Consider the following 22533-nt stretch of genomic DNA (forward strand, 5'->3'; position numbering starts at 1 on the left):
ACTTTGGGTAAGATAGGATTAAACAAGTTGCCCAAATTTATGTTGCTAGGAATAAACTCTAAATATTTTGACTCTAAGGAGCATACTGCTACCTCTGAAAGTCACACCTTTCACCAAAAAATCGTAATTATACCACGTTAAGTTAAAAAATTTTGACCCTCAACTATGTCCAAATATTTATTATAAATATTGGAAGAGAATATCATATTCTGTTTCTTGTACTTCCTACGCGTTATTAAAGAAAAATGTGTTATGTGACAATTAGAAAATGTAAAATATAAATTAAATTTAGACAAAATTTGGCTTGCAGGCATCAGGAGTAATTTAAGAAGCTCTGGCCAAACCTCCCAACAAATGTGCGTTCTGCTTCCCATTCTGCCTTGTTCCTTATGACTAAAACTATCTTGAATTACAAGCTGAATGACAAGCTTTTCTCTGGCTTCCCAGGTAGCACAGCGGTTCCTCAAGAGATCTTTTGTCTTCCCCCTGATGTCCATTTCGGAGTCTGGAGTCCCATCTCAGTGCTCCAGGACTGCACCTTGCCTTCTGCTCCTGAGTGTCCCAATGCTGTCTGCCCTCCCACATTTCTGACCGTCATTAGTTACTGCATTAACTAGTGACCTTGAAATGGACATCATGGGGAAGATAAAAGACCTCTTGGAGGAACCGCTGTGCTGCTGATGATGGAAAGGAATAGTCATAACATGTGATGCAGGGTAAATGTGCAGGTAGAGGTAGAGTAGCTCCAACTTCAAAAGGTAGAAGTTGAATGTATATTTAAGACCACAGAGTGATGTGTTCAACTCAGAATGTGCCTTTTGCCATGGATTTTTTCCTAACGTAAAAATCAGGATGTTATTGCTAGAATTTCTGTTCGGCTAGCACTGTCTTGTTCTTGAGTCATTTGTTGTTTTCAGTTGTTTTCCTCCATTAGACTTATGTTACCAAATGGGTCATATAAAACATCTACTTGAAGTGTTATAGCTTAAACATATATTGTTTTGTGAAAAATTTTCAGACAGTATATTTCAGCAAAGATGCATTTGAAAACCATACTCTCGTGTCAATTACATATATTCTGAAGTCCTTTAATCTTGTAAACTCCTGCCAGTATCCCTTGCCAATAGCCAAACCTCTCAACTGTATCTTTTAGGTAAAGGGCAACAGCTATTTCATGTCTATTTGCCAATAATTTCCTCTGCTCCAGCTTGAGTTAGTACAGAATTCTTATAGCTAGTCTGCCTTCATGATTGACTGAAATTGTGTGAAAATAAAACTCAAGGCCCATCTGCTCTTCTAGTTTTCATCCAAGATTCCCTGGAAGGGAAGTGCACTGGAGACCAAATATTTGCCATCGCTGTGTATGGCTGTAGTTTTGGAAGACATCCCAGTGTGGGAAAACACGATACCGGATTATTTCAAATGTTAGTTCTCTTTTTCTCTCTCTCCTTCCCTCTTTTACTATTATATAAAAATTCTAACTTTCTCCAGGGATTTGCCTGATTGCCTAGTATTTAATGTCTGCAGGAGATTGAGATACATGTTTTAGCACAACAATAAGCAGACTTTTTAGAATGGATAATGAGTAATAACCATTATTACAGTTGGAAATAAAAATGGATAGTATGTTGTAATAGTCAGTATGGCAATATGTGCTTGCGTGGAATGCCGCTACAACCATCTCTGGGAAATTTCAACTTCATTGTGGCCTCTTTCATGTTGCTTGAGGTGTTCCGTTTTTCTAAAATTTCCTTAACCCTCTTTCCACCTACCTGTAATCTCTAATTTCTTCAGATTCTATTTGTTATTTATATGGTATCTGACACTCTAAGTAATCATTAATCATTCTGATTCCTAAGTTCCTTCAATATTTGTTATACTAGATAAGAGGTGGGGAAACTTACTCTGTAAAAGCTCAGATAGTAAATAGTTTAGTTTTGTGGGCCATATGATATCGATTGCAATATTCTACTGCTGTGTGAAAGTCATCCGAGACAATACATAAATGCATGATGTGTAACTGTGCTCCAATAAAACTTTACTTACAAAAGCAATCTGTGGGCTGGATTGGGCCTGCAGGCCATAGTTTGCTAACTCTTGATGGTTGACACTATTTTGGAGTTTTCAGAGCTTGAGAGAAACTTAGTTAAATTTCCTCATGTTACTTATGTGTCACCTGTAGGAAAGGGGTGCATTGACATATTCAAGGTCACACGTTTATGATGGAGCTAATGAGCAACTCAACAACTAATTATGAGGTCTAATGAGCAACTTAACTAACAACAACCCTACATTTCTAGTTTATTTGTGACTTTTAGTATTTCATTTTCTTCTAGTTAGCATTGAATTTTAAACCATTTTGTATTACTCTATCGTTACTTCATGTTTAATTACTTTTTGTAGATTCATTTATTACTGCCACTTATGGAGGAATAGACCATATATTTGTATGTGTATGTGTGCATATATACAAATGGAATATAGCAAAGTCGAATTTTATATATATCTGTACACACACACACACATATAATCTGTCTGAAGTAGTAAAAACAGCAAAATGCAATGTAAGATCTCAATAAATATTTGTGATTAATGTCCTCCAGGAGAAAATACAGTAATTGTTGCATTTTTTAGCTTAGTAATATGATTATAGATTATGTTTTAATTTGGAAGAACGTGAGATTGCTAGTGCTTTACATTCTGATAATAATTTTGCAGTCACGTTTTTTAAAAAATGCTTATTTGCCCTGGTCTTCACTAATCTCAATTTAATTCTAATTGTTATTCTGAATAATTACATAATTTTTTCAAATCATTACTTAATTTTTAAATTTTTAAAAAAGGATTTTTTTGATTTTTTAAATTAGCAAAAAATGTAAAATTTGATACTCAGATGATCAATTTGTTACAGAAGTCAATTTGTTTAATGTAATAACTCTAAACTATATTATGGTTTTATAAATGCTACATTTAAATTCCAAATTTAAATTAGCTATTGGATCATTTAACCAGTTATCGACTTAGTTTAATTACATTCAATGCAACCATATCTAGGCATTGGATATTCAGTTTTAGAAAATGTGTTATGCATTATTATCAAGTGTGAGCTAGCCTGACTGAGCAGGTATGGACTAGAAAAAGGTTTTCCTAGCATGGTCCTGATGATTTCTAACGTAGCTTTCTTCCTCATTTTCTTCATATTTCTACTCAAATACTACCTGATCATGTTGTCAAGGCTTGCCTTGAGAAGTCAGCATAAAATAGCAATTCTCTTCCTCTCCACCTCACCCCCACTCCCTGCCCACTGTTTTATATTTAATGTTCCTTGTTAGTATTAATTACTAAAACATACTATAAATTTACATTTTTTTTGTTGTTGGGATGTTTCTTCCCACTAAAACATAAGCTCTACAAGGGCAGGGCATTGTTAATTTCAACTTCAGCTGACTTCAGTGCTTGGCACAACATAGACACCTGATGCATATTTAAATGAATGAAATGAACATGAGTGAATGTTAGCACATTTCTAATATAATGAGAATATTAGAAAGAATGTTTACTCCAATTAGAGGCAACACTTATCTCAAAAATTATAAAAAGGTGTAAATCAAATGTATCAGAAAGTAGGAAAACCAAGGATGTATATTTGTGCTCACTTATAGCTAAACAAAGTAGTTGTTTTCGATTAATATGAAACCCATCAGTTTAGATGATAGCTTTGTGAATTGATACTTTTAAAACAAATTTTATGTTCTTTACATCCCTTTACATTTAACTTTCTGGGGAACTTATTTATACACACATGTCATATTTCCCAGAGGCACTTGCAGTATAACTAAGAAAAATAAGAAATTTAAAAAATATATGAAGATGGATTTGTTCATTTTAATTTCCAATTTGTATACAATTGAGTGGTGAGATAATAAATAATAATTCATTTCTCCAGTATCATTGGGGACTTCACTTAAGTGAATTTACAAGAAAATTAGTTTATTCTTTCTGTTGCTAAGTTATTTTTGCTTATAAATTTCTGAGAGAGAAACCATTTTTGAATATATAGAGAAAAATTTTCTGTCTTATTAAACAGAGTTCTGAGCATAAACATTTGTTGGGAATTTAAGACCACCACTCTAAAAATTAAGTGTTGTAGCATGTTATAATATGAGATCTTGCTTCCAGACACTTTGAGGTTCATTGGGTTTAGTACATTCATTCATTTATCCTACAAATGTTTTTAGAGTACGTGCCAAGTACCATTGTTCAGATCACTGGAGAGTAAGCATTAGGCCAACTATCTAAAACTTCATTTCAGATAGAGCTTTCTGTCTAGTGGGAGAGAAAGGCAACAAAAAATTAAATGAATAACAACATAACATGTCAGGTGGTGCTAAGGGTTATGTCAAAAAATAAAGCAGGGTGTGGATACAGAGACTGATGGCAACAAAATGCTGGGTGAACTAGCAAAGCCTGTCTGCAGTGGCAAAGGTGACATTGAGCAGAGACCTGTGACAAGAGAGGATACTTGGACTAGTAATTGCAAAGGCTTATAGCAGGGGCAGGCTTGTTTTTAAAGGAAAAGGAGGGGCCAGGCGTGGTGGCTCACACCTCTAATCCCAGCACTTTGGGAGGACAAGGCGGGCAGATCGCGAGGTCAGGAGATCGAGACCAACTTGGCTAACATGGTGAAACCCCGTCTCTACTGAAAATACAAAAAAAATCAGCTGTACGTGGTGGCACGTGCCTATAATTCCAGCTACTCAGGAGGCTGAAGCAGGCGAATCGCTTGAACCTGGGAGGCAGAGGTTGCAGTGAGCCGAGCTCGCACCACTGCACTCCAGCCTGGGTGACAGAGCGACACTCTGTCTCAAAGAAAGAAGAAGAGGAAAGGGGCCATGGTGGCTAGACAGGAATAGACAAGGACCTATGGAAAGAGATGAGAATAGTGCTGTGGCCATCATAGGCCACTGGGTGGCAGGGTGGCAGGGGTTGGTTGTGGGGGGGGCGGGGGGACTTTGAACGCTATGCCAAGTTGAGAGCAGGAGGCAGAGAACAATTTGAATACAGCAGCCACATGTTCACTTACAGTTTAAAAAGTGTTTCTTCAGCTGCTGCAGACAGAACTATAGCAGAGTGAGAGGGGAAGCAGGAAGACCACACAGTCTTTTGTAACAGAGAGCTCTGGAAGCTGTGTGTGCACGATCTGTAGCTATGGAGTTGAAGTGAGGCAGTAGGACTTGGAACATCCCAGTATCAGAAGACATAGCCCTCCATGCCATCTCCCAGAGAGGGAGGGTAGACTCAGAACAGTCCTGGCCACGTTAACATTAGAAACACTTAGGCATTGGCAAAATGAGAAAGATCCATCAAAGGAATCAGACAGCAAGCAGCTAATGAGAAAAAAGAGAAAAAAAAAATGTTAATGACATTATAAAAGCCAAGTGCAGAAAGTGTTACAAATAGAATTGAGGTATCGCCCGTTTCCAGTGCAGTTGATTGGTTGAGTATGATGGGAACTGATTAATTTTTCTGTCAGTAATAATTTTCAAGTTGGTGATTATTCTGTCTTTACTTGGTGATGTCTCGTTCATTCTTTGTTTCTTTCTCTTTCTTTCTCTTTCGCTCGCTCTCTCTCTTTCTTCCTTCCTTCCTTCCTTCCTTCCTTCCTTCCTTCCTTCCTTCCTTCCTTTCTTCCTTTCTTTCTTCCTTTCCTCTTTCCTTTCCTTCTTTCCTTTCCTTCCTTCCTTCCTTTCTTCCTTTCTTTTTTCCTTTCCTTTTTCCTTTCTTTCTCCCCTCCCCTCCCCTCCCCTCCCCTCCCCTTCCCTTCCCTTCCCTCTTTCTTTCTATCTCTCCCTTCTTATGGTGTTTCTCTCTTGTTGCCCAGGCTGGAGTATAGTGGCATAATCTTGGCTGACCGCAACTCTGCCTCCCAGGTTCAAGCAATTCTCCTGCCTCAGTCTCCCGAGTAGCTGAGATTACAGGGACGCACCACCATGCCCAGTTAATTTAGCATTTTTAGTAGAGATGGGGTTTTCCATGTTGGTCAGGTTGGTGTTAAACTCCCAACCTCAGGTGATCCACCCACCTCAGCCTCCCAAAGTGCTGGGATCACAGGCGTGAGTCGCCGCTCCCAGCCTATTTTTTCTATTCTAGTAGGAACACGTAACATGAGATCTGCCTTGATAAGTGTGCATGATTATCTAGAGGTACAATATTGCACACCAGATCTCCAGAACTTAGTCATCTCACATAACTGAAATTTTATACGTGTTGGTTAGCAACTCCCCATTTCTTGGTCTTTTGACTTTGGTAGGAGTCCTCTTTGTCTTTCCACCTCCAACCTTAGTAATTCCAGTGCTCTGTCCCTATAATGTATAAATACCTGAAGATTTCCAGGTGATGCCCGATACCAAAGCTTATTACAGGAACAAGCTCAATTTTACTCATGATTCTCAGATAGCATGGCTGAGGTGAAGCCCTTCAGAGTAATGCACTTTGCTATGGCTCTCTGTTTGAATATCAGGGTTATATAAACTGCTCCTGTGTTATATTATATTTTGGATAACAGAAGTGCCTCAATTCCTTTGCTAAATATTGTTTCAAAGACTTATAAAAGACATACCAGATTCAATGATTATTTTAACTAACACATACCAATAATTATTTAGAAATTGTTATTGAGTGTCTCTCTCCCTCTTTGTCTTTTGTTTTCAGAAAAATGTGATGAGCCGCTCGTCTCTGGACTCCCCCATGTGGCTTTCAGCAGCTCCTCCTCCATGACTGGTAGCTATTCTCCCGGCTATGCCAAGATAAACAAGCGAGGAGGTAAGCCAAATTTTGATACATTTATCAATAAACATGTTAAATAAGAACATGTTATATTTACAGCCATATATATATATAATATATATATATAAACTCACACAACAGATGTTGGCAGATACCAGAAATCATTCTTGCCACTTCTATTAAAAGATCCATAGAAACCATTAACCTCTCATGTAATCTCCATTGGGGAATAACATAGGAAAACTTAGGCTGGAAGTGAGAGATACTAAGTCAAAATGGAAGACATTTTGAAGTTGTCTGGGATAATAAAGTCAAAATGGCATAAACATTTAGAGTTAAAATTCCTATTAATCAGAGAATCATTTAGAAAGATGTAAAAAGGAATCGACTCCCACAATATGTACAGTGTATTAAAAAGAGCACTTTGTATTGACTGTGTATTAATGTAAAAACTTAGTTCCTATTGAAAATGCAAATGATCCTTATAATTTTTCCTCCAGGGCCCAGAAGGTACCTCTATTATAAAATCTGTGTGAAGAATAGTTAGATATATGCAACTACAACGTCAGTTCTTGATCTTAAATCATGGTATTTGTTAGTAACTGGAAGTTTCCAATTTTCTAGCAATTCACTGAGAGTAAAAGAACATAATTAAGGACAGAGGCAAAACACTTTTGCTTCAAAGGAACACTGGTACAAATACCAGCAAATGGCAACTTAAAAAGGAAAGAAACAATATTGTCTTTGATAAATATGAATCAACAAACAAAGACCATGATGTTTAATTCCGTAAAACAGGAATGATGATTGACACGGGCTTCAGTGGAGAGGGATTAAAATTAGAGATAATCTGTTAAAAGGTACAAAGTTTTAGTTAGACAAGATGGATAAGTTTTGGATATCTATTGTGTAGCATGGTGACTGTAGTTAATAATATGTTGCATGCTTGAAAATCGCTAAGATAACGGCTCTTAAGTGGTCTCACCATTTACAAAAAATAACTGTTGTGATGGATGTGTTAATTATCTTGAATTAATTATTTCGCAATACATGTATCAAAACACCATGTTGCATACTATAAATATATACATTTTTTGTGATTGCACCTTAATAAAGCTAAAGGAAACTAAGAAATGTGAAATCATAAAACAATCTAGAATCAACCAATTCTAGAAATAAAAAAAAATAAAAGGGAATGAATATAGGAGGAAGCAAGGAAGGGAATAAAGGAGAGAAGGGGAAAGGGAGGGAGGGAGGGAGGGAGGAAGGAAGGAAGGAAGGAAGGAAGGAAGGAAGGAAGGAAGGAAGGAAGGAAAGAAGGAAGGAAAAATGAAAAAAGAGAACAGGAGGAAACCCAAAAGAAAAACAAGAAGAGGAAAAAATAAAGGAGGAAGAAAAAATATTGCATCAGAAAAGAAAGGTTTATCAGATTTACAAAGACCAAAAAAGAGAAGAAAATAGATAAGAAAAAACTAGCCTAGTGTATACAGAATAATATATGAGGTATTCACAGAAGTATGAAGACGTCTCAGTTAGCAAAAAGACTTGGTGAAAAAGTGATACACAAGCAAAGGTAGAGTAACATGACAAAAATGCAGCTTTCGTGTAACATTAGTATATATTAGCTCATTTTTATAACCTGATATTCATCAGGCTATGGACATGAGAGACTTGTTGAGTTACTATAAGTTATCAAAAATTCTGCATAATGATGTTGAAGTAATATAAATTTTATTTCTCTCTCATAAAAGTCATTGGAAACAACTATTAAAAAATGAATATAGACAGAAAAACATGAAACAAGGAACTGGCCATACCCAAAAGGTATGCAGACCTTCCCAGTACTAGGAAATCTAGGACGAAATATGAAAAAGATATACCATATAATTCTGGTCCCAAGAGAATGTACTGTTCCCTAAAAGAAGTGCCATAATACCAAGAGACATAAAGCACCTGTGAGGAATGGAAGCAGAGTCAGAAAATGTTGCTTTCAAAAGCTTTGAGTGAAAGTATGACTGAAGAAGATGATTTGCTCAGTAAATTTGGGCAAGTCAGGTTCTATCATGCAAACAGCACTTCAGGAATACAAATGAGACAATCTAGTCACCAATGAGAAAATGGAAAGTGCACAATAAAGAAATTGTGGCCACATGACTGATGTTGAGCAGGGAACCCATTTCCATATACGACCTCAACTAAACAATGCAGGTGCTATAGTTGTAGGAGAGAGTATAGATGTTATAGGCACAGAAATTTAAAAGTGTCAATTATGGGAATTAGAGAGATGTGGGTATTTTTTCTTTCTAACCTTTCAGAGCAGCAGGCTACCAGATGCTGAAACTTCAGGTATAAATTTATTTTGCCTTTGATTTTTTTATGGGAATTAATGTCTTTTACTATATATATATAGTGTGTATATATATAGGTTTTACTATATATATAGCATATATATAGGTTTTACTATATATAATATATATATATAGGTTTTTTGTTCTCATTTAATTCTAGAAAAGTTAAATTATTTTGTCTTTGCTTTAACATAATACAAGATACCACATTACATCATTTAGAGCTAGTTGTGTATTTATCTACTCATATAGAGACAGTCAGATATCTGATATTAAGCTTCCAAAATGTTGATATATTTTTTAACTTGGATACTGGGATTTGAGGAGTGTCTTTACTTTCCTTATAGTAGTTTTGTCTGTAGTTTGTAGAATATATATTTATATCTGATAGCTAGGTAGGCAGGTAGGTAGGTAGAGAGAAATAGAATGCATTTCCAGAAAGACAGATGTTTCAAAAGCAAAAAACTACAAAACAAAATTTACAGTTTCTTAACTGTGTGACCTGAAGTTCATCTCTTTTGGACTATTGATATACTGGATGGTCATACATTAGGGTGAAAGTCTCATGTTGGGAAAGAGAGTGTTGTCTGTCCTATAGATACAGGTTTACACTTTGCTGTAGCCCATTTTATCAACATTTGTTACGTGGGGAGGTGCAGCCATGTACTTTTTGACTCCTAAAGACTGCTTTGCTTATCAGCGTTATGCTGTCCGTAAGGACAGATAACTCGCCCTCCCCAGCCCTCTCATTTTTGCTCCTTAATTTTTACAGATGGTGAGGTAACTAAGCTATATCTTCACCCTTTGTGCTGCTCTGCCTCTGCAGGTACAGACAAGACACATACGTGTAGGGCTTAACCCTTGTTGGCCACGTGAGTGTGGGGCAAGGGAACTAGCATGAGAAAGGAAGGTTATAGCCTCTCCAAGGAAAAACAAAAAGAAAGTCATATATAGTTGTTATAATACAAAACATTTTTTTTTTGAGGGTCTCGCTCTGATGCCTGGGCTGGAGTGCAGTGGCATGATCTCAGCTCACTACAAGCTCCACCTCCTGGGTTCCAGTGATTCTCCTGCCTCAGCCACCCAAGTAGCTGGGATTACAGGAGAGTGCCCACCATGCCCAGCTGATTTTTGTATTTTTAATAGAGAAGGGGTTTTGCCACGTTGGCCAGGTTGGACAACAAAATATTTTATTCCACTCTAAAATTTATATGCAAATGTCCTTGGGAGAAGAGACGTGTAGGGTGAAATTCATGATAACATATACGTGGCTAATAGTCTGCATTAAGAGAAAAGAGATTTTTTTCTTTAAGTATAACATGATGTTATATATCTGGAAGATATAAAGAAGACAGATAATTCCAAGCAGAAAAAAAAAATATGAGCATTACAGAATCCAGGAATGTTGGAGATACATTTTCTTAATTTACAAGTGGCAAGAGTCATCTGATACACTATATAGGCATCTGAAAGTGAGAAGATCATATACTAACAGAAAAATATAAGAACGTAACCTACTAATTATACAAATGCTGAAAAGAACAAATTCAGTTGAGCATTATGTTGATAAACATTGGCTTTAAGTTTTATTATTTACTTAAATGATATTCCTAAAATACATTTTGGAAAGAGACTTCATAAATACATAGAGAAGCACCATATAAATGCAAATATTCAGATGACAGATAGTCACATATTTGTGAAATTGAATTTAGTTTATGGGTCTCCACAATACAAATCCATCTGCTATAATCTTGATGTCAGGGACCAGTACATGGCAAAAGTGGGGAGGAAATGTGACGTTTAAATGAAGAATTCATGTGTAATTCTAACATGTCTTTTGGAGCCCACTGCTTTTAGTTTGTTGGTGCTGTTGTTGTTTTGTATCAACGCCTTATTCCTGTGATCTGTGTACTGATTTATCCCCACGTTTTTAATCCATTGAAAGCTTGTGTCATTCTGAGTTAATGGCAGTTAGATGTGTTACTCTTTCCAAGGTTAGCACAGATACAAAACCTTTGAAAGTCTGAAACAGTGTATCCCTTACCTTATTTTTAATATAGAATTTTATAGATTATACACTGCTTTCATCTGTGCTCTAATTGTTTCTCAATCTTCATAACAACCTGGTTAGAAAGAATGGTAAGTTAGAGATGCCAATCAATTCTTCTGCCAAACTTTCAACCTTGTACTTCATATGCCATTTATAGAAATCAGCCGTTTTCTCCTGCCAGAAGCACAGCCATCCCCACATGGCTCAGGTCTCCCTCCACTACCACAGAGGCTTAGCGAGAACGCCTGATCTCAACGGATGCTATTAGAATCTCTCTGCTTTGTTATGTGACATCATTTTGGGAACCCAGGGGACTACTGGGGAAACCATAACAGGCTATATGTAAACTAGAAAGAAAGAAGAGGAGAGCAGATGCTGGAGAAGAAGGGAAGGCATGAGGCCGGGGCACCTGCGCACAGAAGGACGAATCAATCTCTGGTTTCACTCACAGCCTCTTTCAGGCCCCTGTGTCCAGCTGGCTTAACTCCTGACTGTACTTCAGCTTGAGTCTCTGAGATGTATCATTCCACTTCTAATAGTCACCTCCTCCTGTCTGAGCTCGTTCAAGTTTTTCTTCCTAGTTACTAAAGGACTTTTGGTTTTAAAGAAACCACAAACAAAAACTAGTTATTATCCCCATTTTACAAATTCAAATAATACATATAGAAACCCCAAAATACATCATTAGTTTCTAAAGTAGCATAGTTAGGGAACAATGGCACAGGAAGAGGGACACAAATCCATGTCCTCTGCTGGAACCCGACGCTCTTTATATGTGATTATATCAGATGAGGCAATATCAGTGCTGCCTTTTTTAATTAGCCCAATGATGGGGCCTAAAGTGAGTTTGAAGGTTTCAGTCAAGTTTGATGTATTTATGCTTATACAGCCAGAGAAACCCAATCATGCAATCTCAGCATTTCCCAACTCACGTAGATCCTGAATAATTTTCTTTCTTTTCACCTTCCTGCCACTTATTTTTACTTAGTAGATGCTTCTAAGAATCTTGTTTGTTGCTTCCTCAAAGACGTTTCCTCCTATGTGTTTTCCCTGAGTAATTTCTCCCATTTTAAGAATGTGTCATCTTCTCTCTTAAACCAGAAGGCAGAAGGTTGTGGTGGTGATGTTGCTTTCACGTCAGTTTTCCTCTATTTCCTTTAGCAGGGAGAACACATTACACCTGCAGGCCACATAATTAATAATCACTTATCAAAGGAGTATGTGAATAACAGATGTTTGGAGAGACTGCTGGAATAGATCTCTTGAAGTTCCTACTTGCATCTTAAAGAGAACCACAGTCCTTACCTTTCCTTAAAAGATACCACTTTATACTAGAATGATTTCTAATCTTTTGGGTATATACCCAGTAATGGGATTGCTGGGTCTAATGCTATTTCTGGTTCTAGATTCTTGAGGAATTGCCACCCTGTCTTCCGCAATGGTTGAACTAATTTACACTCCCACCAACAGTGTAAAAGTGTTCTTACTTCTTCACATCCTGACCATCCTGACCAGCATCTGTTGTTTCCTGACTTTTCTTTTCTTTTTTCTTTGAGACAGAGTCTCACTCTGTCACCCAGGCTGGAGTGCAGTGGCATGATCTCAGCTCACTGCAAGCTCTGCCTCCTGGGTTTACGCCATTCTCCTGCCTCAGCCTCCCGAGTAGCTGGGACTACCGGCGCCCGCCACCACACCTGGCTAATTTTTGTGTTTTTAGTAGAGATGGGGTTTCACCATGTTAGCCAGGATGGTCTCGATCTCCTGACCTCGTGATCCATGTTTCCTTACTTTTTAATGATCACCATTCTTACTGGCATGAGATAGTATATCATTGTGGTTTGATTTGCATTTTTCTAATCACCAGTGATAATGAGCTTTTTTTTTCATATGTTTGTTGGCCGCAAACCAACTCAAATGCTCAAAATGATGGACTGGATAAAGAAAATGTGACACACATACATCATGGAACACTATGCAGCTATAAAAAAGGAGTTCATGCCTTTTGCGGGGACATGGATGAAGCTGGAAGTCATCATTCTCAGCAAACTAATATAGGAACAGAAAGCCAAAAACTGCATGTTCTCACTTATAAGTGGGAGTTGAACAATGAGAACACATGGACACAGGAAAGGGAACATCACACACCGTGGCCTGTCGGGGGTGGAGGGCAAGGAGAAGGAGAGCATTAGGAGAAATACCTAGATGACAGGTTGATAGATGCAGCCAACCACCACGGCACATGTATACATACCTGTGTAACAAAACTGCATGTTCTGCACATGTATCCCAGAACTTAAAGTTAAAAAAAAATTCACTAAAGCCATAGTTTCCAGTTTAATTTTAAAAAATTAACATAAAAAGACACCACTGAAGTTAATAATCGCCACCATGCCTTGATGCCACAGCTTGCTCAGATAATCACTGTAGGCTGGTGTCATTTTCCACTTCCTGTTGGCCAAGAGGAAGTTCTAGTGATTAGCACGACTCCAACCTCTTCCCTAGTTAACACTTGCAGACGCACGTCCACCTCCGGAAACATGCTGGGCTGCCTCTTACAGGCTCCCAGGCAGCTCAGCAAACAGTAATGGCTTACTCTACTCTTGAGAAATCCATTGTTCCTGCTACTCCTGGAAAGAAATTATTCCCTTTTTTCCACTCTCAATCCTCTTGACTCTGAGTTGCATTTATAAGACACCTTATTTCCCGCTGCTCTTTTGTTGCTCTCCTTTTTGCCTTTAAATATTAGAAGGATCTGTCACAACTAATTAAATCTAGAACTGCAGCAGATATACTATAAACTGGGAACGGAACCACAGTGTGTCCATGAGGGCATTGTCCGTCTGTGTGGCCTAGCGCCTCCTGCTGTCTCTAGCCCCTTAGTACTCCTTTGTTATGTACATATAGCCCACTCATGACAGCCTGAATCTGCCACAGTAGGCAGTATTCTTAACCTTAATTAGGAAGCTTTTCTCTTAGAATATAACGTTAAGGCTTAAATTATGAAGTAAAGTTCCCAATTGATGAGATTCTGCCCTATTTTTGCAGCTTCCATTCCAATGTTTTTCTTCTTTTCCTTTGCCAGCCTCTACCATGTAGTACTTTAAAAAATTTGCTTCTTTTCTCACTCACAGATAATTCATTATTACTTAAGTATGAAGTAATCGGTGAAGTGTTACCTCTCTTAGGACTATTTGCCTTTTAAAAGCACGTCCTTGGGAGCAGAAAAATTCAAAGAACTGGTTTTCTAATGGGGCATTTCAGGATATTTGACATTCCTATTTTGGCTGGTCATACTTCTTCATCTTCAAATGACTCTCCTGGAAACACCTGCTGATTTTGTTGGCTCTGAGGCAGTGCTGAGCAGTAAAAGGAGAGTGGCTTATATTCACGCATAACTAAGTTCCAGTACTGAACTGACCAAGGACAAGTATGGGATTAGTCAATTATTTAAATGTATTGCATCTTGGTTTCCTGATTTCTATGATTACTATATCTGAACGAGGATATAGTAATGATAAAGGATATCATATGGAATAATTTGTCATCTGAGTTAGGCACTTTTGACATTGAAAGAGAGTATCATTAATAGTTACACGAGGGTAATCCTGGAAGTATGGTCCGTCTACTTATAGTTCAAAATAAAATCAGTTATACTATTCAGCAGAGCTATTGTGAAGGTTAAAATAAACAATTTACACAAACGATGTTACATTGAAATATTAGTCTCTTTCCCATAAGTTACTCCCAGCTTCTAAAAACAACACTATAGATACCAACATTTTAACACAAGGTGAATTAAATACTTTTGTCATTACAAAGATGATGTCTCCTTAAAAAATTATTGTTCGAATTTGTGTATTTGCCAATGTATGTGTGTTTCCCCCATTATCATCTAAGACAAAATATTACCATAATAATTAAAAAATTGGTAAAATAACATTTTTAAAAATTTCAATATTTTGGGGGTATTAAGGCTTATAGTAACTTATTCTGTAAGCCTTTTCACCTCAAACTCCTTTCAATTTAAACGAAAGAGATTATGCCAGTGATTTTTAAGTGTTGTTTTGCTCTTATTATCTTAATGTCATTTGAATTTGATCTCTTAGAATCTATATATGTTATAGAAACTAACATGTAGTTATTATGAGCCTCAGATAAAACGTTGTTCTGAACATTAGGGCGAATAAAAAGTGTCACCTTTGTTTTCCTTAGCCCTATATATTCTGTCTTTTTAATATAACTTTTCAAAGATTTCTTCTAAAGACCTCACAGTTTTTATATCCACCTACCCAACTGAATGAGAGTTTCCATCTAACTGATATTGTAAATTTTCTTTTGCTTAATTCTCAATGATAAACCAAAATTTTGGCTTAACTGGGAGTTTTATAAAATTAAATGTGTAATACATGGAATATTTGTATCATTGACACTTGTTATAAATGATAGAATGTTGAAAACATACTCACCAGGCAATGACTCCTATATTTTGTTTGGGCATGCCTTTTGAATTTTTAAATAGTATTGTTATCTTTCAACCATTACACTAAGTTTTATAATGTTGGTATTTCAACACCTTGTTTTTATTTTCTTCATAGAAATCTTTGCTAGGTTTTGTTGCACTTTCCATAGAGCAATGTTTCCCAAAGTGCATGATGTTACTATGTGTTGTGAACACATGTACATACACACGTGTTTCCATAATCGAATCAGACTGGGCAGATGTTGTGCTCTGGGACCTTCTTTTGGAGAATCAGAGATCCTCTTTATCACAGAACATCTTTAAGACCAGCAGAATACATTTCCACTTTGGGATTTGCTTTTATAAAAGTTAGTTAAACACTGTGCACATCAAGGGCTTTAAATGGGGTTTCTTTAACGTGCTTAGAAATATAGTTGTGTCTCCCATGGGTTTACTACTGTGCTTCTGGAAATACTGATTCTAAAAGTTCTTTGATAATAAGTCTAGTGATTTTTAGTTTAACAGAATGAACTAGACTTAATTAGAGAAAAGAGAATAAAGATAAAAGAGTTTTTCAATTTTGGACTTTTGAGATGAATTTTTTAGTTAATTATTTTTAGGAAGTAGCTATTTTCCCATTTGTGTACCAAATTCTATGTATCTTAATATTTTTCGTTGAGAAAATAATGTACTGGCTTAACGTCAATGCTATCACATTGATCCCTGCTGCTGCCTTTGAAATGGCTCTGGAATATTGATTGTCTTACACTCTCTTTATATCACAACATTAATAGCTGATTGTCTAAATGGGGGAAGTTTGTGAATAACTCATTAGTATAATATATTTTGTAATTTTACTTCAAACAAAATACTGAAAACTATCCTATTTGGTACTGGCCCTACAAAGTTTAGGACATATGGGATGGGATAACCACATCTGGACTAGCAAAGAAATGTATGTAAATAAAAAAAAAATAACTTAAGAAGATGTGAAGAATAGATATACCTCGTAAGACTGTTGATATGGATCTAGATTTTTTGTTACCCATAGGAGACATCTTGGGCCACTTCCTACTTATGTTCAACTGCCAAGATTCCTCACTCATTTCTATAATGATCAATTTTGAGTGGATACTCTCTATGATCCTGTCATAACTGAATGCCCATGGTGTAGCCAAGAACGATCATAATTCCTTGGTCTTGATCTTACTGGGCTCTTACAGATTCTTAGTGGTCTGGACCACACCTCCCTCTGTGCGTAGATATCTTTTCTATGAAATTTCTGGAGAATGGTCAGGATATCTAAGCAAAAAGCCTTATCAAATATTTACATATTGAATTTTTCTTTCTAAACCATTGAAGAATATAGGCAAAATGTTTTTGAGAATAATCATTTAATATGCCTTTATCCCTTTGCTTTTTCTTTTTTCTTTTTTCTAAGACAAGGTTTGTCACCCAGGCTAGAGTGCAGTGGCATGATCAGGGCTCACTATAGCCTCCACATCCTTGGGCTCAGGTGATCCTCCCATCTCAGCCTCCCGAGTAGCTAAGACTACAGACTCGCACCACCATGCCCTGCTAATTTTTTTTTTTTTTTTTAATATTTGTACCCACAGGGTTTTGCCATGTTTGTCAGGCTGGTCTCAAACTCCTGCGCTCAAGTGATCTACCCAGCTTGGCCTCCCAAAGTGCTAGGATTATAGGCATGAGCCACAGAGCCCGACCTATATGCTAATTTTATTCATAGAGAATCTTCAGTATTTTTTACATCTCAAATAAGGAGGTGGAGAATTTTTGTGAATGATTTCTACCATCAAAAATATTCATTTCTAAAATAAAATTCTTCACAGCCTAAAAGCACTTTCATGCAGTACTTATGCAGGTTTGACTCTCAGAGAATATTTTCTAAATGTGTGAACAAATACATAAAATATTATTTATTGTATATATTATTCTACTAATTTTAAATTTCAAGTATTCATTGTTTATATGTAGGAATCATGTGTTAAATCAAGAGTTAGTATTTGCTAATACTTTTCTTGTTCCAAAAAAACTATCTCACAATTGTTTGGTCACTGTTGTAGCCCGTTGGAATCTAGACTATAATAGCAGATGAGTGATAACAACCAACACAATTATCATCATAAATAAACTAGACATTTAAATCTCATTTTTAAAAATGAATATTAGGGTCATTAGAGAATGGCCCCCTCATATCAACATTCTTTCAATTCTTCCAATATTGTAGGGCAGAGACCATGAGGATAATGTTGAGCTGATAAAGCATGCCTTTTTTTTTTTTTTTTTTTTTGAGACGGAGTCTTGCTCTGTCACCCAGGCTGGAGTGCAGTGGCACGATCTCAGCTCACTGCAAGCTCCGCCTCCCAGGTTCATGCCATTCTCCTGCCTCAGCCTCTAGAGTACCTGGGACTACAGGCGCCGCCACCACGCCCTGCTAATTTCTTGTATTTTTAGTAGAGACAGGGTTTCACCGTGTTAGCCAGGATGGTCTCGATCTCCTGACCTCGTGATCTGCCCGCCTGGCCTCCCAAAGTGCTGGGATTACAGGCGTGAGCCACCACGCTCTGCCTAAACCATGCCTTTCTTATCTCAAGATACTATTTCAAATTCATGGCTGGCTTTTTGTGCTGGCTTTTGGGTAACAGAATATGTTGTATCAGTCCTTAACACTGTATCTGGCTTGTAAGAAGTACATTCTGTATCCCAGTTGAAGCAGGTTAGCCTACAAGAATAAATGAAGGCCAGAAAAGAGTAGGGCAAGTCCACAAGTAGCTGTTCAGGAAGTTCACATCAGCTGGTTGGTGAGTGGCATTGAATAGAGTTCATTCATTAGACAAGTTTAGGCCATAAGAAAACTACATATGTAAAAAATATACTTCAAACCTGAAAATTACAATTCCTTTATGCCAAATTAGTGACTGTATTTCTCAATATCTACTCTCCTGTGATTAGAGAAAATTCCATGCTTTTGTGACTATTTGTCCCTTTTCTTTATTTTACTTATTAAGAGAAAAAAAGGACCAAATTATTTCCAAGACAATTGGGAGGATTTAATCTAATGACGACTCTGTTAGCAACCTGGTTAGGTCATACTTATTAAAATGAATAGACCCTTTTCTTAATACCCTTAGCAAATTAATGACTTTTTCACACTTTTTTTCTTTCAGAATTAAGAAATATAGAATTGTTCTTTCTTTTATATGCATGCCTTGCAAAAGTAATTCTAAAAATATTGTCGCTAATAAGAATTCAAAGCAGTGTAGCCTTTGTTAGCTGCCTTTTCTATACAGCAAGAATGAGCAATCAACATTGTTTACTCATCCCCTTGCTTTAAAACTCAGATATATGTTTGACGCAAATATGGCTGACAATAAAACATGACATTTAAGACAGTCTATTTTTATTGTTCTTGTCTCTTTAACATCAAAATGTAAACACAGAATGTAGAAAGATTTCTTCCCCAGGTTTTCACCCAAAGGTCATTTTATTTTATTTCCCTTAGCTATTTTGATTTTCTTGGCAAGGCAAGGAATTCACGTTGCTTTTATTATGCTTGGTTTTCATTCTTAGCAACTTTTGCAATGTATTTCCTTTGTATCTGTCTTCTGTTTTAAAATTGATAGACAGTGGTATCTGTTTGAACTGGGGGGTCCTTGTCTGTCATATGTCTGTAGCCTCCACCTCACCAGACATCCACAACCAGAAAGACTCTTCTGCCTCCAGGATGAATTATTTTGCATGACAAGGTTTGTGCCTGAGCATATGTATGAATAGTGCATAATGAAGTGTGTTTTATAATTTTCCCTATCCAGTGTCTGGCACATATACGTTTGGATGGATAATGAATTGGGTTTTGTTTGTTTTGTTTTTGTTTTCAACCCTCTGCTTAGACCACCAAATAAGTCTTATAAGGATCTTATAAAGATCTTATAAGGATAATGAAAAGTATTGTTGACTTCCTTACTCTTCCCCCCTGAGTGTTCTAGAGGGTGGAAGTTAAAATCACATGCTTCTGAGGCATACAGAAGAGTACTAGAGAGTCACAGGGATTGCTAGAGACTCTTCTCATATTTTGGCAAGATCATACATTCTCATAGGATCATACATAATTCTCAGAGGAGGATGATTAAATGTCCTCCAACAAGAGGATGATAAAGCGGAAATGATGACTTCTTTACTGTTGAAGGGCTGGCAGTCCACAAAAAACAAGTCCCAAGAAGGCCAAAATACCAAAGGGTGTTACTGCCCCCACCACATTTATATTCCCAAACCTTCCACACACCTACGTTCACATTAAAATAGTATTAAATTATAAGCAGTTCCCATTGGTCTGCAGGATTTTTTTAAATTAGATAGATCAGGCTTCATAAACAGCATTAACATGTTCAAGCTTCCTGTCCTTTGGTAGTGACTTAAGTTGTCAACTTCCTCAAAAGTCATTACTGACGGCAGACAAAGTATTTCTTTTTGGTCATTTCAAGACATCCATATATATATATTTTTTCTTCCTCTATCTCTATCTCAGAACTTATAATGAAGTATTGTATTATAGACTTATTTTTCTGACTCCAAGAGACTGGGTGGGTGTCACCTGAAGACATGCCCTGTGTATCAGGTATCCATGAATGCTTGACATCTAGGATGGTGCTAAGAATAGAGTTGATACTCACAAATGTAGAAATAAATGCTTGTATGTACATATTATTTTATCTGATCCTTATAAAACCCTAGAAAGAAATGTAAAAGTTACAAAACTCAGTTTGATGAATAAGAAAACTGAGATTCAGGAAAGTTTTTCTTGCCTAAGGTCACAGCTAACAGAAACCAGATTTGAGTATTTGAAATGAAGTCTTCTGACTTCAAAATCATTCACTATTCTGTTCTTCACATGTCTTCCCTGACTTTGTGAGAACTTTTCTTTTGGGAAAATTAGAATAATATTTGAGTTGGTTATAGGGCATAAATAAAGTTTTCCCACTGGTGTTTTAGAACACAAAAAGACACATTTCTCTTTCATTTCTGAGAAGCATATATTGAGTAGATTTTCATTCAGAATGCCTTTGTGATTTCTTTGCATGCTTTTAAATCTATGTTTTAAATAATCTGAAAGTTAAATAAGTTATTTTAAATATTTGCATATAATGATGTATTTGTTAAAAGCCTATCTTTTTTTCCTTACACTAAAAGCCTAGCCAAAATTCAAATCGATTTAGTCTAATTGCTGAATTTGTATTATGTGAGTTGGTAGGCAAGAAAAGAGACAAACCTGTACTCGAAATATTATATGTGTGAGAACCAGTAAAAATATGAAAAGAACAATGAGACCAACATTCTCTCTACCAGAAAAGAATTTAAATAAGAAAAAAAACTACTGATGTGCAACACCAATACACTAGAATCTGACAGAAGCTATATTTTTAAAGTCACCAACACTCTTAATATTCAAAACACATGGGAAAAAGCAGTAAGTCAGTACAAAGCGAAAGAAAATGATAACAGGAGTAAACCTCAACCACAAAATAGAAAGCATGTGAGGTCTACTAGATATGCCATAACTGGATCTATGTTTAGTGTGAGATGAGAACAATCTGACATCAATAATCACAGTATCCCACTGTATGATCATTACCAATCACTAAATGCCTTCTTCCCTTTCAAATAAAGGATTCAGCATTGTGACATTTTGCCTTTTATTTTGTTGTTGTTTAGTAGAATGACCATATTTCCTGGAAAACTAGAAACTCCCAAGGGAATTGATTCATTCTTTTTTCCCAAACTTCTTTATATCAAGTATTAAATAAAGTAAAGTGAAGACACATTTGACCAAATCTTCCAAAGTTATTGTTATCTATCTTCTCTATGTATTATTTAATATTATTCTCTCTATATTATCTATCTTCTCTATATATCTATCTTCTCTATATATCTATATTCTCTATATATTCTCTATATTATTATTTATATATTTGATGATGCAAAATAATTTCCTAAAGAGAATTTCAAAGAAGTACAAACTACCTTTGGTTTTTAATTCAAAACTCTATATTTGCATTTCAACAATTCAAATGAGAAACCGAGAACCAAATATTGGTATTTTGTATACCAAACTGTGTTTGTTGGTTTCATTCCCAAAGAAATAGCACTAACTAGGCATCAGGCATAAGGAAAAGAGAGAGGCTGGGTAACCTCAACGCAGCCTAAACTCCTCCCCAGGTATGAGTTTTAGGCTTTCAAATCGGGGCCATCAGGACTTGAGAGGAAACATGCAGGTACCGTTTTAGGGATGTTTATTGGATATGTCCAAATGATGCAACTTCGTTAAAAGACTACCTTATCTTTGAGATTTGGTCAGTGTTTTCTGTGCAGGGGTCTGGAAACAGGCTTTGGGTACCTCAGTCTTTTTTTTTTTCTTTAAGTTCTGGGGAACATGGGCAGAATGTGCAGTTTTGTTACATAGGTATACATGTGCCATGGTGGTTTGCTGCACCCATCAACCCGTTATCTACAATAGATATTTCTCCTAATGCTATCCATCCCCCGTCCCCCACCCCCAAAAGGTCCCAGTGTGTGATGTTCCCCTCCCTGTGTCCATGGGTTCTCGTTGTTCAAATCCCACTTATGAGTGAGAACATGCGTTGTTTGGTTTTCTGTTCTTGTGTTAGTCTGCTGAGAATGATGGTTTCCAGCTTCATCCATGTCCCTGCCGAGGACATGAAATCATCTTTTTTATGGCTGCATAGTATTCCATGGTGTATATTTGCCACATTTTCTTTATCCCGTCTATCATTGATGGGCATCTGGGTTGGTTCCTCGTCCTTGCTATTGTGAACAGTGCTGCAATAAACATACATGTGCATGTGTCTTTA

General features: G+C 36.6%; 1 protein-coding gene across 1 annotated transcript in view; it reads left to right on the plus strand.

Annotated features, from left to right (window-relative positions):
* Positions 1-22533, plus strand: part of CNTNAP2 (contactin associated protein 2) — a 2249322-nt gene that overhangs the window by 634102 nt on the left and 1592687 nt on the right. Inside the window, exon 2 of the mRNA XM_001094652.5 lies at positions 6712-6822. Within this exon, the coding sequence (XP_001094652.1) occupies positions 6712-6822 (111 nt within the window). The remainder of the gene's footprint in view (positions 1-6711; positions 6823-22533) is intronic.

This window comes from Macaca mulatta, chromosome 3, assembly GCF_049350105.2.
Source record: "Macaca mulatta isolate MMU2019108-1 chromosome 3, T2T-MMU8v2.0, whole genome shotgun sequence".
Taxonomy (NCBI): Eukaryota; Metazoa; Chordata; class Mammalia; order Primates; family Cercopithecidae; genus Macaca; species Macaca mulatta.